Source organism: Canis lupus, chromosome 27, assembly GCF_003254725.2.
Source record: "Canis lupus dingo isolate Sandy chromosome 27, ASM325472v2, whole genome shotgun sequence".
NCBI classification, from domain to species: domain Eukaryota; kingdom Metazoa; phylum Chordata; class Mammalia; order Carnivora; family Canidae; genus Canis; species Canis lupus.
In genome coordinates, this window is record NC_064269.1 from 20115901 (window position 1) to 20131538 (window position 15638).

At 37.5% G+C, this 15638-nt stretch overlaps 1 protein-coding gene across 29 annotated transcripts in view; it reads right to left on the reverse strand.

Annotated features, from left to right (window-relative positions):
• The window catches only part of PPFIBP1 (PPFIA binding protein 1), a 167103-nt gene that overhangs the window by 7049 nt on the left and 144416 nt on the right, over nucleotides 1–15638 (reverse strand). For 19 of the 29 annotated variants that reach the window (XM_049102570.1, XM_049102580.1, XM_049102569.1 and 16 more), the window contains 11 exons: nucleotides 12921–13036; nucleotides 11951–12007; nucleotides 10571–10631; nucleotides 10167–10196; nucleotides 7874–8045; nucleotides 7359–7391; nucleotides 5043–5193; nucleotides 4629–4757; nucleotides 3016–3166; nucleotides 2236–2347; nucleotides 2064–2152 (listed from right to left, as the gene is read on the reverse strand). In XM_049102570.1, the coding sequence (XP_048958527.1) occupies nucleotides 2064–2152; nucleotides 2236–2347; nucleotides 3016–3166; nucleotides 4629–4757; nucleotides 5043–5193; nucleotides 7359–7391; nucleotides 7874–8045; nucleotides 10167–10196; nucleotides 10571–10631; nucleotides 11951–12007; nucleotides 12921–13036 (1101 nt within the window). The remainder of the gene's footprint in view (nucleotides 1–2063; nucleotides 2153–2235; nucleotides 2348–3015; nucleotides 3167–4628; nucleotides 4758–5042; nucleotides 5194–7358; nucleotides 7392–7873; nucleotides 8046–10166; nucleotides 10197–10570; nucleotides 10632–11950; nucleotides 12008–12920; nucleotides 13037–15638) is intronic. The other 10 variants (XM_025455464.2, XM_025455461.2, XM_049102565.1 and 7 more) reach the window with 3 other exon arrangements.

Below are 15638 nucleotides of genomic sequence, written 5' to 3' on the forward strand. Positions count from 1 at the left end.
GCTTAAATTCTTAAAGCTACTGAGCAAAATTAATTCCTGAATTTTTTCTGGATCCATTTCTTAAAGGCAGTGCCTTGTGATAAGACACTTAATATATCTTAATCTAAGATTGAGACACCCATCCAAACATTTCCACATGAGCTATTTTCAACTAATTAAACTCTATCACATTTTTTTAAATCTAAATACATAATGATTGCAATGTCTTGCAAATTATTTTATCTTAAGAGATTTTAAAAGTAGGGGCTATTTTCTTTAAATCAGAAGATACCTTTTTTAGATTTTAAAAAATCTTTTAAGTAATTTTAGATTTACCAAAGAGTTGCCCAAAATAGAACAGAGTCCCATATACCCTGCACTCAGCTTCCTCTCACATTAACATCTTATATAACCATGATATAGTCATCAAAACTAAGGAATTAACATAGACAATAGAAAATGATAATTAAGCTACAGACTTAACTCAAATTTCACCAGTTTTTCCACTAAGTCCTTTCTCTGTTCCAGGATCCAACTCAAGATACCACATCCAAATGGATTTTTTGTGACTTAGAGAACTTCTGGGGTCAAATTTTCTAAGATAATTTATTCCTTTGTAGCCACAAAACTGATACACAAATTTTCTTGTGATTTTAAGCCTGAATCTGCTCACATTCCTGCAGAACCATACCTATACCTAGACAGGAAGGCAAGTATTTACTGAATTTCTTCCAGGCTGAGCTATAGGGTAGGAATCTGGACACATCCTAAGTTCAAATGCCCTGTGACTCTTGACTGCTAGATCTAGATGCAGAAATTTGGTAAAGTTACCCAGTTTCTCAATTCTTTCATTCCCTCATTTGAAAACTGAGGACAACAAGAGTACTAACTCAAGGCTTGCTGAGACTTGAGTACTAATAGGAGTATGGAGCTTGAAAAAGGTGTCTGGCATACAGTAAATGTGCAATGTGTCATGTGTTGGTGTTATTACAGGCAGGTTTACATTATGTGCCCACCAACATACAAACTTTGGTTCAATGATAGAAAAAAAAAAATCCCATGAGATGAACCCCAAATTTATTTGACATTTAAAAATTAGCTGTTTGAAATTTTCAACTATTTAAAGAAGATACTTATGGTAGCTGGCTACAGAGCCTCTCTCACAGAAGGTCGTTTAAATAAAAGCATCTAATGTCATAGGACACCAACAGTGCTATGGAATCTAGAACAAGTTCTCCTGGCATCCATCTCTCCCCACTCTTATCAATTCCTTCTAACTCCTGGGTGGAAGGATAAAAATATGAAAAAGCAGGGCAGCCTGGGTGGCTCAGCAGTTTGGCACCGCCTTCAGCCCAGGGCCTGATCCTGGAGACCTGGGATCGAGTCCCATGTCGGGCTCCCTGCATGGAACCTGCTTCTCTCTCTGCCTGTGTCTCTGCCTCTCTCTCTCTCATGAATAAATACATAAAATCTTTAAAAAATATATGAAAGCATAATGAAGGAATCAGAGTCTACCTCACCCTACTTCTTCACCCTCATGACTTCTGCCCTAGTGGAATGGAGCTGAAGTGAGAAAGGAGGCAGGTTTCAGGTAACATTCTTGAAAGTGGAAGGGAGGAGACAGGACAGGTCTCTGGATGTCAGATCAAAAGGATGGTCTCCTCTGAGCAGTCACTGCATATAGGAATGTGTAACTCAGAAACTTCCATGGCTTCAAAACCCTACATTCTATTTTTTAAGCATCTTTAGGAGATATAATTCACATACCAGAAAATTTTTTCATTCAAAGTGTGCACTTTAGTGTCCACATTGTTGAGTATATATAAAACCAACTTCCTGGACAGCTTAGATTAGATTAGGTTTCACATAGCTTAAATCAGGGTTTCAAATCTCTCAGTGGTACTGCAATCATCAAATCCTCCAATTTTAGCTTAACAGAAAATATGCCTGCTCTTCTCAAATTAAGGCAACACCTTTAAACTCTGGTGGAATCATTGTGAAAACAATCTATTTTGCTCACTATTTCTGTTTTTCAGAGAAAACCAATTTTGCTCCCCTCCAAATCCCAGGAGTGAATCACTTACAATAGTCATATAATGGAGCATTCGACCATCTACCCGTCCTTCGTCAAACTGGGTCTTGTACTGAGGGAGACCAATATCATCCAACCATCCTAAAGGAGAGAAATTGGTATTGTTAGTGAGCCACAGAACACCTGTAATGAATGAACAAATAAGTGAATCTAAAACCTCTTACTAGTGACCCAGTTGAAATCCAGCTTTCCATGGTTGGTTTCTTCTTCAGATCCCAGGGCTTGCAGTGCCAACTGGAGTTTCTTTCGATGAAGTGAATGCTTAATTCCAAGTTCCTGAAATAATAAACAGAAAGAAACACTGGCTTTACAATTCTGTCAATATGAGCTGGATGCCAATGGCAAAGATGCAAAATCCCCCAAAAGGTTGCTAGTGTTAAAGACTCAACAATCATATTAAATCAACATATCAACTCAGGCTAGTAAAATGTTGCTGAACAAAAGGCCCCTAGAAAGCCAACACCACTGCAAATTAGTTTCATGCTATGCTCCATACCCTAGTAGGCTCCTTCCTTTGCAAAATGTACAAAAATTTAAATAATTAGGATGAAATGTTAAATTATTAGAGCTAAAATGTCGGGCTCTTCTCTTATTTTTTCTTTTTGCAAAGTAAAGTTAAATTGCATACGTTACATTGAGAAGTTGGGCCAAGGCTGAAGCCACACAATGATTTTGAGAAATATGAACTTAAGGTTTTTTATGTCTATACAATTATTTCTCATTAAAACGTCCAGTGGCTTAATGTTTTATAAGGAATATTAAGACCAGGTCCTTCTTGTTAAGTCCATGAGATAAAAAAAAAAAAAAATGCAAAGCAGAAAACACAAAGTTTTTCAAGAGTATTTACTGGCTCCACCCACTACCCTTCTGGAATATAAAACAATCCTACGTTCATATTCTCTTTCTCAGAATCCATTGTTTAAACAAAACAGAGAAGCAGTCACCTTCTCTAGATCTTGCTGAGAAGCCTGCAGAAGTGTTTGGCCAGATGCAATCCAGTGCTTGCCAGAATTCAGGTAGGATCCCAAGCCCTGTTCCACAAGCCAATTACAAACCTGCTCCTTGGTCCATTTGGCAAATGGCATATCCAAGTCACTATAAGAAAACAATTTCATGAAAAATAATTCAAACCCAACCCTATGGCTTATCAAGGTTGAACAACTGTATACTGAATTGATATGGAAATTACCTGGTAATAACAATTTGACCATGGAAAGCTTACTTTTCAGTACATATTTGGAGGAGGAAGTGGCACTTGATTGAAAAGTTACCTTATAAAACCACAGCTTGCATTTCAAATGGAACCACAAAAGACTCAATGTGACTGAGCCAGAATGTGTTGTATGGAAGAAAGGCAAGTTGAACAAAAAAGTCACTGTACCAGTTTCAATCAATGTTGTTTGAAGACTAAATTCCCAAACATAAAACACCAGGTTAGATGGAAAGAAATCAAATCTAACTTGAATTAACTTTAGCAGAATTATGATTTCTCTCCAAAAGGTAATCAATGAGAGCAACATGCCATCATTGTGTATAGGAAAATGTAATCACAGCAGGTTTCTGGGGTTCTTTTGGTTTTCTACTTCGACACATAAATAGTCTTCCTTTTTGGAAAAAAAAAAAAAAGTATAAAGAATTTTTTTTAACAGCACAAGGAGATCCTCTACTGTGTACAAAGAGAACATATGGCAAATGAGACTCTTCAGTGTTTGAAGAAAGCCAGTTTCCTCCTTGATGGCACTTGTACCCAGTGTTCTGCGAGGGTGGGAGCGACCATGTTCAAAAGATTTAGTGTCCATGATTTGTGCTAGATGTTTGCCAACTCCACCCTTTTCATGCTTAGTAGGTCACTACAGTAATTTCAAACCAGCCCTAAATTGTGATAAAGGGCATAGGAAAAGTTCATAGTCTTAACAGATAAAACATTATATAGTCCTGATAAATTTAGGAATTCTGATAGAATTTATGTCTTTAGGGGCTTTCACAGACTCCATTAATCATTAATGTTCATTGGAACAGTTACTATTTGCCAAATACTTCATGCATATTAACACCTTTAATCTTCACAATTACCTTCTGGGGAATGGACTAATTAAAACTATGGGAAACAGAGGCACAGAACATGGATATAGTTGCTCAAGGTCACCTAGGTTATAGGAAGTGGCAAGGCCAGAAATCAGATCCAAGCAGTCTGTTTCTAGAACCTACTCTTAACAACTGTGTTATCCCATCTCTCTAGAGCTATCCTTTAGAGTACTTACAGTAACTATTTTCTCAGTCAAACTTAAGTCCAAGAATCAATCATTCTAGCACAGATGCTGCTAACACTTTAGCTCTGGTTCCTCCCCTAGCTCACGTAGCCCTCATCTTCTATATGGTTTTCACCAACCATTGCAAAATTGCACTGCTCTAAAAATAATGGACTCTTCCACTAGGCACAGCAGTAAGCAATGGGTTCTACTGTCTAACCCAGGGACAATACTAGCAACACTGCAGCTGCTCATGGCCTTGACACTTGGGCAGAGATGTAAAAGTCCATTCATTGGGCTGTTCTCACCTGTTAGATTGTCCTAAATCTCGAGACCAACCCAGTCGCGGCCCTGCAGTTGCCCTCGTTCCTCCTCTTTTGAATTCAGGCTCAGACATGTCATCTGGGTTGAATGTAGTTGATTGACTTCTCCTAAGTCTGAACAGAAGACACAATACCACATTGCCTCATATGAGACCTGAGAAGGCCCTGGACTTTAAAGTTAATCAGAACATTGCTTATGTATGGTCAGAATAGATATTTGGATTTAAACTTTAACTGAGATCCAATGAGTTAGTAAATCCCAGATCACAATATTCCTTCCATAAAGGAACACCAAAGCCTTACAATTTCATACTCATTTCCAGCCAACTTTCCATTTATTCCTACATTTGGGCAACATACGATACAAAGACCACTCCATTTGTCTGATCTGTTACTTACTTTCCAAAGAGTTTCATGATACCTCTTGATTTCTTTTTGGAATCTGGTGATGGTGGAGATATCTGGAAGGAACTGCTTCCGTGCGAATCTTTTGGCCGGGAAGATATACCAGCCAGATCTAGGTGCTCAGCTGTCTCCTTCTCTGTTTCAGCTATTCCAAGAACAGAATACATACTTGGTGAGTTTTAAATACGGAATGAACATGACTAGATGCTAACTTTCTTGGTTTTAGCAACTATTAATGAATTCTTCATCTGCTGGTCTGTAAATCAGCAATTTACAAAGGGCACCCTACAAATATTAAAAATGGAACACAAATGCACATTCTGCTCTTCAGTTTCTTGTGTATAAATTAACAGTGCGTATAATATTGTGTATGCTATTGTGCCTAAATTCATTAACTCACAAATTACAACCTTTCTGAGATTCAAAGGTGTGATAGGATTGCCATATTCTTTCCTTGGGTGATTTGAATTCGTAATGAAATCATTCTCCATCTTCCTGTAGTGCTTGGTACTGTTGACTCCCTCCCACATTCTTCAAAATCATCATCTCTTTCATCTTCTTGGTGTGACGCTCTCCCAGATCTGTCATCTGATAAGTTTCTTCTTGGCTATGTAGCACCTTTTTCTCTTCCTCTTCCACTCAGAGATTCTGTTCTAGGTTCCCCATGCAGGATCTCTGGAAAAGCTCATCCACTTCATGCTCAGCACTAGATGATGGCTTCCCTCATAGGTAAGCAGCTGATATCCCAATCTCTGGACCTTATCTCTCTCTTCAGACTCAGTATCTGAATGTCAGTAGATATTCCCAATTTGGTGTGCCGGGAACATCCAGGACTTAACAAATCCACCCAATTTTCTGGAGACGTCTCAAGTTTTCTTTTTTTAAAAATTGTCTTATTTAATATTCTCTTAATACTAATTAATCTTCTTCCTGTTACTCCGGTGCAAACTCTTTGTCATTTTCTTTTCACTCCCTCCTCCCCTTTGGCATTTACATCAAATCCCAGTTGCCAATTTCTGGCAATTCTTTTTTCAAGAGTTAATCCTAACCTGCTGTGTCCTACTGAGAAAGGAATGAACTGGATAAATTTTTCTTCTGATATAAAAATCAGTGCCTGTTGATTCTGCCTTGGAAGAGTAACATCCAAATCTGCTATTCCCATATCTCCCCGTGTTAACTCTCTTAATTCTTTTATCTGTCCCTTAACGCACGATCCCATGCTAACAAACACAAGGGGTACTATTGCCTCAATGTGAGACTGTACACTTTTTAGGGAAAGTAGAAGTTGTACAAAAAACACAGTGTTTCAGCAAGATATAAAAGTTGCAGAGCTTGACTTTTCTATGAAGCACAGCTGTGATTACAGGTTATCATAAGCAGCACTTGGCTCTTAGCATTGACAATATATTTCTTCTAAGAAAGATGCAAAAACATTTGAAAATAGTTGTCTGGGCTTTATTTATCCCATGTTTATTCTAGAAACCTAAGACTACAAAGAGAAGTCACCTTTGCCAACCCACATGAATAGGTACGTGGGTATCTACATAAGATGATAAAACCCACAGGGAAAATCCAAAGGAACCTTTCCATCCAACCCCAAAGCCATCATGGGTACAGGTGTACCAAAAAATGTTGCTTAACTCACCCTCATTTTAAAATCCTATTTTTATTTTTTTGTTTTGAGGATGTTTTTTCCCTACCGTGCCCCACATTTTTAAAGAGGACAATTGAGCTTCCCTTCTCCTAAAATCACTTTGGGAACGACTCCTTGGATATCACATAAAGAAGCTTCCTCTGGTGTCACTAAATGTTACCTCCATCTTCAAAGCAAATAAATGTCAGGAGAATGTTCCCTTAAGAAAAGTAAGTTTAAAATAATCATTTTCAGTGTCTTCTACGGACTTCTCTATTTGACTAAAAATATTTCTCTCTGGGGAAAAAGTAGCCATGGCGAAGGAACTGCCAGGACCTGGGAGTTAGTGTGAGACAGTATGCACTTGAAGGGTGAAAAAGCTGGAATTTACGATGCAGGAGAGTCCTGCCCTGGATGCGGAGGGGTCTGTGCACTTCCAGGTCCTCCCAGAGCTACTTGCAAGGTGTCATTAGCATGGGTTAAAACAGCATTTAGGCTTGAAAGCAAAGGCTCTACAGAGTCCATTTTAGCAGAAGGCGGAGGAGGTCTCTGGAGTAATGGACAATGTTTTCTGATTGCTGCCAGCTCGCTTTCTAGAGATCACAGATGCCAAGAGCAAGGATTAGCTCAGTATGGAGGACAGCACTGGCAAAGGCTGGCATGCAGGGGTACGATACCTAAGGTGGGTGCACTGGCACTTCGTTTACGATCTTCAGATATCCCAACAACGCACACAATCACACGCAGTCCAATGGAGAGAACACAGGAGAATGACAAAATGAAACACAGATCAAACTCTTACTCACAAAATACACACAGTGGGAAGACAGGGAAGCACTACGCTGTGCTTCCAACATTGCAGACTCCATTAGCATGGTCAATATGGGGTTAATTTATCCACTTTCAAAACAGAAGAGAAGTTGTTTACAGTGAAGTCTGAGAGTACTGAGCTTATTGGTCTTTCCTCTACATTGACGCTCCAACACGGAGAGTAGGGTGAAGAGCCTACATGGAGCTACCTTTACACTGAATTAAACTCACAGGAGCATTTTCTTGCTAACTTGTCCCCCAACTCATTCACCTTCATTTCCAAGAAATAGACATGCACAAACGGATGAACGAGGGAAAGGAAGAGACTGACCTTGTCCTCATTCTGAGCGAACTGAGGCAAAGGCATTTTGGCCATACGTACCCAAGTTTGGTGCACTTGCTGTCCTCTTGTTATTTTTTATTTTAAAAAAGCCACGCCCAAAGGAAGATCTGGCTTTCCGAGTGCCAAAAGGGTTGTCATCCACCGAGGCATCGTGTCCTGGAGCTTTCGGAGGGAGGCTCCCAAATGGGCTGCTTTCTACTGGACCTTTATCCTGAGAAAGAAGTAATAATAAATGTAACACAGCACTGACTTGCATAATTATGAGTACATGCCAGGCGCAACACCTGCTATGTTACACATGTGATTTTATTTAAAAGAATCATGGACCTAACAAACTGATTTTTTTTTATATTTTATTTATTTATTTATTTATGAGAGACCTAGAGAGAATGGCAAAGACACAGGCAGAGGGAGAAGCAGGCTCCCTGGGGGAAGCCTGATGCAGGACTCGATTCCAGGACCCCAGGATCACGACCTGAGCCAAAGGCAGATGCTCAACTACTGAAGCACTCAGGCTGATTATGAATGTGGGATGCCACATTAGAAGCTTAAAAAATCAATCCTGAAAGTTCCTTAAGGAGCAACAGCAGCAGCAACAAAAACATATTCATCACTGGTCTATAACCCATGTGCTTACTAGGACATGAAATATTTAGGATATAGAAATTCTCAAATTTTATTTTAATTTTATTTGCCTCATTCTCCCAAAGACATGGAAATAAGAATTACATAACCAGAATACCAGCGGTCTTATTATTTTTCTAACAATTCCTCTACATTGATGCTCCAACAAGGACCTGTGGACACAGATTGGGCTATAATACAGTTTGCAATCTCTGTAATATAACTGCATCAGGAGAAGCCCAACATAATATATTACTCCACAAAGCAGGCATTAACCCTAAGTTTCTACAACAGTAGCATAAAGAGATTCTACTCCAGTTATTTTAAATATTCTTCCCAAGGAATTAATAATAAAATGAGGACACAACCAGTTTCTGTTAAACACTTTTTTTTTTTTGAGTGTTTTGTGATATATTCATTATCCTGCAAGTTACCAAACATGGATCACCGATTTTCAAAGACTATGATACATTCAGATATACTTCAAATGGAAACTAAACTTGCTATAACTAAATTTTTCTTCCTTGACTCAGAAGACATTTTAGCTATCTGTGAGGTCATTGTCAAGAACTTTAATTAAGTTATACTTGTAGGTACTGTTTTTTTTTTTTTAAGCTTTCTCGTTATTTGAATTTGCAATTATAGTAACATGATTATTTTAATATGATCCATCAATGCCTTTGTTTGCATGCTCTAATTTCTCTAACATCTCTAGCCCTCTTTTTTTTTTTTTTTTTTTTTTTTTTGCAGAGGTGGAGAAAAGGGAGAGGGGACACCAGCTTTTAAGGTGGTTATTTTATTCTACATATTCATTGCTCATGGTAACTACAAGTTTATAGAGGTCACAATTTAATGATACTATTACCTAAGTCTCAACACAGATGTCAAAATCACTTAATCATTTATTGAACTGGCAAGACAAAAAGGACAGAGGATGACTGTAATTACAGCTGTGTGCACTGTCTGTGCCTCATCAGCGATACCTACATTACGACTCAAGGCATTCAGAGCCAATGGTCAAGGGAATACATCTGGAAGTACCCTGCCTACCAGAATGGAGCCTTTAGAAAGTTAATGGTTGAAAATTAGAGGAAAGAAGAACTAGAGCCCTTGTTGATGAGGTCTTAAAAAAAAAAAAAAATGTTTGCTGTATACAGACAGTGTTTATTAAATAGTTGTTCTAAGACTGGCAATCTAGAGATTTTTTTTGTGAGGTCTTAGGAAGCCCAAATATGATCATTAAGAATATCAATAGCCTGATTTAGAATTTGAGGTTTTGTTTTGTTTTTTTTTTTTTCAATAGTTTGAGGTGAAACATAAAAAGTAACTATTTTAAATTGAACAATTCAGGACATTTAGTATACTCAGAGTGTTGTGCAACCACCACCTCTACCTAGTTCCAAAACACTTCCATCATTCTAAATAAAACCCCTTACCCATTAAGCAGTTTCTCTCCATTCCTCTCCATCTCTGGCAACCACCAATCTGTGTTCTGTCTCTATGGACTTATCTATTCTGGATATTTCACATAAATGGAATCCTGTCATATGTGATCTTTTGTGGCTGGCTTCCTTCACATAACATGTTTTGGAGGTTCTGAGTTTGGTTTTGTTTTTTTTCTTTTTTTTCTTTTTTTGAGATATTTAAGCAATCACATGTATTAGAAGTCTTAAACATTTTTACATTGTAATCTGGACATAAAAATTACCTCTGAAGGCTTCTGAACAGACTCTTTTTCCTGTTCAAAACAACAATATTTCAGATTGTTAAAGGAATCCTTTATATATTTAGAATCTATCACATACAATTCCAGAAATTAAAATAAATTTACATCTTCTTCTAAGCTATACAATCTCAGTTTCATTTATTTCCAGTAATGGTTTATTAAAAGTCTTTACTTTTGATTTTATACACTACTTTTAACCCTTCATATTCATACTTAATATTTACCATTAACAGTGGTTTCTAATACATTTGCATTGGAGAAACCACAAAGCTCTTCTTAACAGTTTTATTAGCAAAATGGGAAAATCCCTAAATGTGAAGATCCCTAAAATATTTTTGGCTCAGGGAAACAGACAAAAAAATAAATAAATAAAACACAGAACCAACCCCATCTGATGACTCTTTCTTCAGATTACCCAGGCTGCTAGACTTTTGCAGACTTGAAGTTCTAAAAATAAGAATAATAGTAATTAGGATTAATAATAAGTGGCTCTGGTGCCACTGTTTCTAAATAGAATATCTTGGAAAGAAACTAAAATTGTGTGTGGGTTAAATCCGGGTAATAAAAGAAAATCTGGATTCAGGCAGTCACTTATGTGCTTAACTAAATTATAACATTTAGTTATTTTAAAAGCAGAGGTGGTTAACTGTCTTGCCAATAACTCTAAATGTCCTGCAAATGTTAGAATAGCTGGAAAAACACTTAGGACCATCCTTGTGATGTCAATAGTTGAAAATAAACCAGCTTTTTTCCATGGACTAGTGGTGCATCCTTTCATGCATACATTTAGATCAGGAACTTTTTAATTTTAATTTTTATTTAAATTTTAGTTAATATACCAGGAACTTCTAAAATACTCCCATACTATTTACATATAATCCTTGTAATTAAAATAAACAACAAAGGTGTTATTTTTTAATTCACAAAGGAATCCATTTTCTGAATCTGGCCAAGTACTTCATCTTATAGTTCTGATCAAGGCATAAAAGAAAAATCCCTATTGCTGCCCATAGTTATTCACTTGCTATTCTAGTAAAGGCAAAGTGACACTGTTGAAACATCCATAGATTTTCTCTTTCACATAACTATCCTTCAATTATATAGAACCGGTCTCAAAAACTGAAGGCAGGAATATGTGACCAGTTTAGAGAGAGAAAAAAGCAACATCTTTGCTCTAAGAAGTAGAATATAAATACACAAACTTTGAAAAGGCAACTCTCATGTTTTGTATACATAAGTTGCTAGACATTCCGACTACCAAATAAAGTAAAAGATAATGATGAGAAAAGATAAGATTTCATCTTTGAGTACTGCTCTGAAAATGGATTTTCCTAATCTAATTCATACTTTAACTTGGATAAACATAGATATTGGGCCGTTTTACTACACAGAGTGCAAAACAAAACAAAACAAAAACCAAACCACACTGCAGCCTTTCCAGCCATTCTATCATTCCCTCTGTTCTCTCCTAGTGTCAAAATGCAAGCCAGTGCAAACCTGAAATTCAAAGCATTGAACTTCACGTAAAAACTGATGAAGGTAAAGGTGTGGGAAAACTTGGCATGAGATAATAAATAATGGTTAGTGAGCAAGTATTTCTTTGTTAACTTACAACATCCCATCTCCCCCACATCCAACCATTACACCTGCATTAATGTACTCCGGCCTCAGTCACCCGCTTCTCATTGTGATTATGATCAGTGTGACAGAAGCCTCCTCCCTTCCAGGCATCAAGGACATTTTTCATATCCAATAATATAACTTACGAAAGACTCTCACAAGGCTGGGTTTCAACAGCAGCACTAAGGATTATTTTTCCATCACTAAAATGTAAAAGAAAAAAAAAAGGAATTTATGTGCTTCACAAGTAAAAGACCATATAAAAGACTATATAGATTCTAAGTGAACAGGATTGTCAAAAAAAAAAAATTTTTTTTTGCTAAGGAAGCAATTTCTCTCTCTTTTAAAACATTTTTTTTTTAATTTTTATGTAGGCTCCACACCCTGTGTGGGGCTTGAACTCACTACCTGAGGTGAGATAAGAGTCAACTGCTGAACCGAATGAGCCTCCTACGAGCTCCTCTCTTTTAAAATATTCTATTTTTTTAACTTTTTATTTATTTATGATAGTCACACAGAGAGAGAGAAAGAGGCAGAGACACAGGCAGAGGGAGAAGCAGGCTCCATGCACCGGGAGCCCGACGTGGGATTCAATCCAGGATCTCCCGGATCGCGCCCTGGGCCAAAGGCAGGCGCCAAACCGCTGCGCCACCCAGGGATCCCAAAATATTCTATTATATATATTTTTATTTGGCTTGTTTATAAGTAATGAGAATATGATCCCTCAAAATTCTACTTGTCAACGGAGAAATTACTGTATCCCTCTTCTGAATCTTCAGAGCCATCTTCCAAATAGCCTCAGGTACATGACTGTCACTATGGGGCTTGCAACCCACTGATGGTCCCCTATAATCTAGGACATACAACTCAAGTGCCCTAAAATCCTTCTCTAACCTGACTACCACACCTCCCCAGCTTCAGCTCCTATGACTTCTTGCTTCGCACCTTTTATTTCAATAATACAGAACTGAGCGCAGGTCCCTTGGCATATGCCTTACTGTTTCTTGCCTTTCTGGGTAAAATCTGTGTCTGTAAATACACACAATGGACCCTTGTGTTTCCTTGATCTACTTTGTGGAACATTTATATTGCAATGTTAGGTCATAAATGACATACTTTTCTTCAAAGGATGTGTCTGGTTGAGGAGGCAATTTTGCTTTTTCAGAAGTTTCCAAGCTCTTAGTTGCTGGCAATAATGATGGGATCGAAACTTGCAAGATGCTGCTGTGGAACTGCAATGTAATTACAGAAAGTCAAAAATCCGTCATGCAAGGAATAAGTCATAAAGAAAAAAAAAAAGACAATTAAATGGTCTATCAGTGAAATTTCATACACTCTGTTTAGAATAAATACTTCTTATATTCATAAAATGGTCTCAGGATATAAACATCAACAAGTGTTAATCAGTGAAAACATTCTGGAGGAAGGTCATTTTGGGACTTCGTTTTCAATAAACATAATACCAACAAGTAAGTCAACAGTTGATCCTGACAACTTTAAGCCCAAGTTAAAATCTTGGTTCTAACCTTAGGTAAGTCACTTAACTGGGCATCAGTTTTTATCCTCTATAAAATGAGAATGACAATGCCTACCTTTACAGGGTTGTCATGATTTAAGAGGAGATTTGGATAAAGTGCTTTGTAAATACACCTCTGTTTTCACTTTCTTTTTTTAAAAATATTTATTTATTTAATTAGTTATTTGAGAGAGAGAGCGAGCACAAGCAGGGGAAGACACACAGAGAGAGAGAGAGACAGAGAAAGAGACAGAGAGAGAGAGAGGGAGTAGACTCCCTGCTGAAGAGGGAGCCCAACTCTGGGCTCAATCCCAGGACCCTGGGATCATGACCTGAGCTGAAGGCAGACACTTAGCCGAATGAGCCACCCAGGCACCTCTTCGCTTTATTTTCTACCACTAGTCTAACACAGAATGTGGTTCAAACCAGTTAATGTGTGGATACCACTAAACCACTTTGCTTAGCAACAATATTACAGCAGCAACAACAAAAATGTCTAATACATTTTCCCCAACAAATGCTTTGTGTATCCTAAGGATGGAATCTATGAAAGAAATCTTACACTCTAGTTTTAAATAATTTCTGACTATAGAACAGTACACTACGAGCACATCATAAACTAATAAATGAAATATTGTGATAAAAAAGTAAACAAAATATTGTGATAAAAAAGTAAACAAAATTTACCTCAGTGAATTCACTTTGCCAGTCAACCAATTACTGACTGCTGCTCTTCCCTTCTGAAGTCAGCCAGGAAGGTAGGGACTCACACCACTGAACTCCCTTCTAGATACCAATCAACCAAAAACAGTCTCACCTTTGTAACCATACATGCACAGCTGATATTCAACTCACTCCAGTCTCTGAAAGTCCATCAATCCCTGAGCTCTAAGCATCCCCCCAAGCCCCATAAATAATCAAAGAGACTGTCCTTGACCAATAAAGATCACTTAGTCAACTAAACAAAAAATAAATTTAGCTTTGAGATTTTTTTTTGTTCCAGTTATTGAGTGGTGGTCTCATCCCTTGAGACCGTAAGAGGCTATAACATGTGAAGTCTGTTAAAAGAATTGGGCCCAAGTTGCAGGGACTCGTATTAAGCTCCATGTCAACGAATTGAAACTTAGTTACTATGCATTGTGCTTCCAGAAAAGGCAGGACTACATCAACCCATCAGCACTTGCCTGCTCTATACAAGGTACCTGGCCCCACTCCAAGACTTCCCTTCACTGTACATAAGGAAAGTATTCCTACTTTAACCAGCCAGCAAATGCCTCGCATGACTCCCTGCTCCTGCTTCCTTCTGCCTAAAAAAACCTTTCATTTTGTACAGATCCTTAGAGTTCCTTTCCATCTGCTAAACTGGATGTTGCTTGATTCATAAAGCAAGGACATCATTGGCTGTCAAATGTTATTTTTCCCTTCAAGATAAATATATAGTCAGCAATTAGGGGATTTTCTTTCCCTCTAATATATGTCTTATTCCTTAACTAATTCCTTGCCTCTTTTCCAATTTTATTGATATATCACTGACATAAAGTACTGTATACATTTTTAAATAAAGAAAAAGAGAAAACCTTTTTTTCTTTGTGATGAGAACTTTTTGGATTTACTCTAAGCAACTTTCAAATATACCAGACAGCAGCGTTAACAATAGTCATCATGTTGTACGTTACACCCCCAGTATTCATTTCTCTTATAGCTGGAAGTCTGTACCCTTTTGACCATCTTCCTCCAATTTCCCTACCATTACTTCCTTGTTAATGACACCTTTTAGCCCTCTCTCACTTACTGAAGAGAGAAATGTTGTTTCCTCCTTGAATTCATTTTCATTCAGTTCAAACTGTTTTCTCATGATGTAATTAGCAAGAACAGATGTGAAAAGTAAAGATGCCATTTGGTTTCTTCTCACTATGTACAGTCAAATGTTAGAGGAAAGACCAAAAAAAGGAACTGTTAAACATAAGGGAGCCAAGATTGTTTAGAGAAGAAAAGAAGAAAAGAAAAGAAAAGAAGAGAAGAGAAAAGAAAAGAAAAGAAAAAGAAAAGAAAAAGAAAAAGAAAAAGAAAAAAAAAAGAAAAAGAAAAAGAAAAAGAAAAAGAAAAAGAAAAAGAAAAAGAAAAAGACAAGACCCAACCTTTCCTACTCCTAGTTTCTCTAGACAGCACATTCCATTAAAATTGAGAAATAGTTTCAGGGCAAAGATGTAGGTGCTGTCAAGAAGCCCTAGGTGTGCCTCTGTTAAGACCTCAGGAAGACTTGTGGTGGCTATCTCACTGAAACCTTCACAAAGATCAAAAACTCTAAAAGTAGAGGG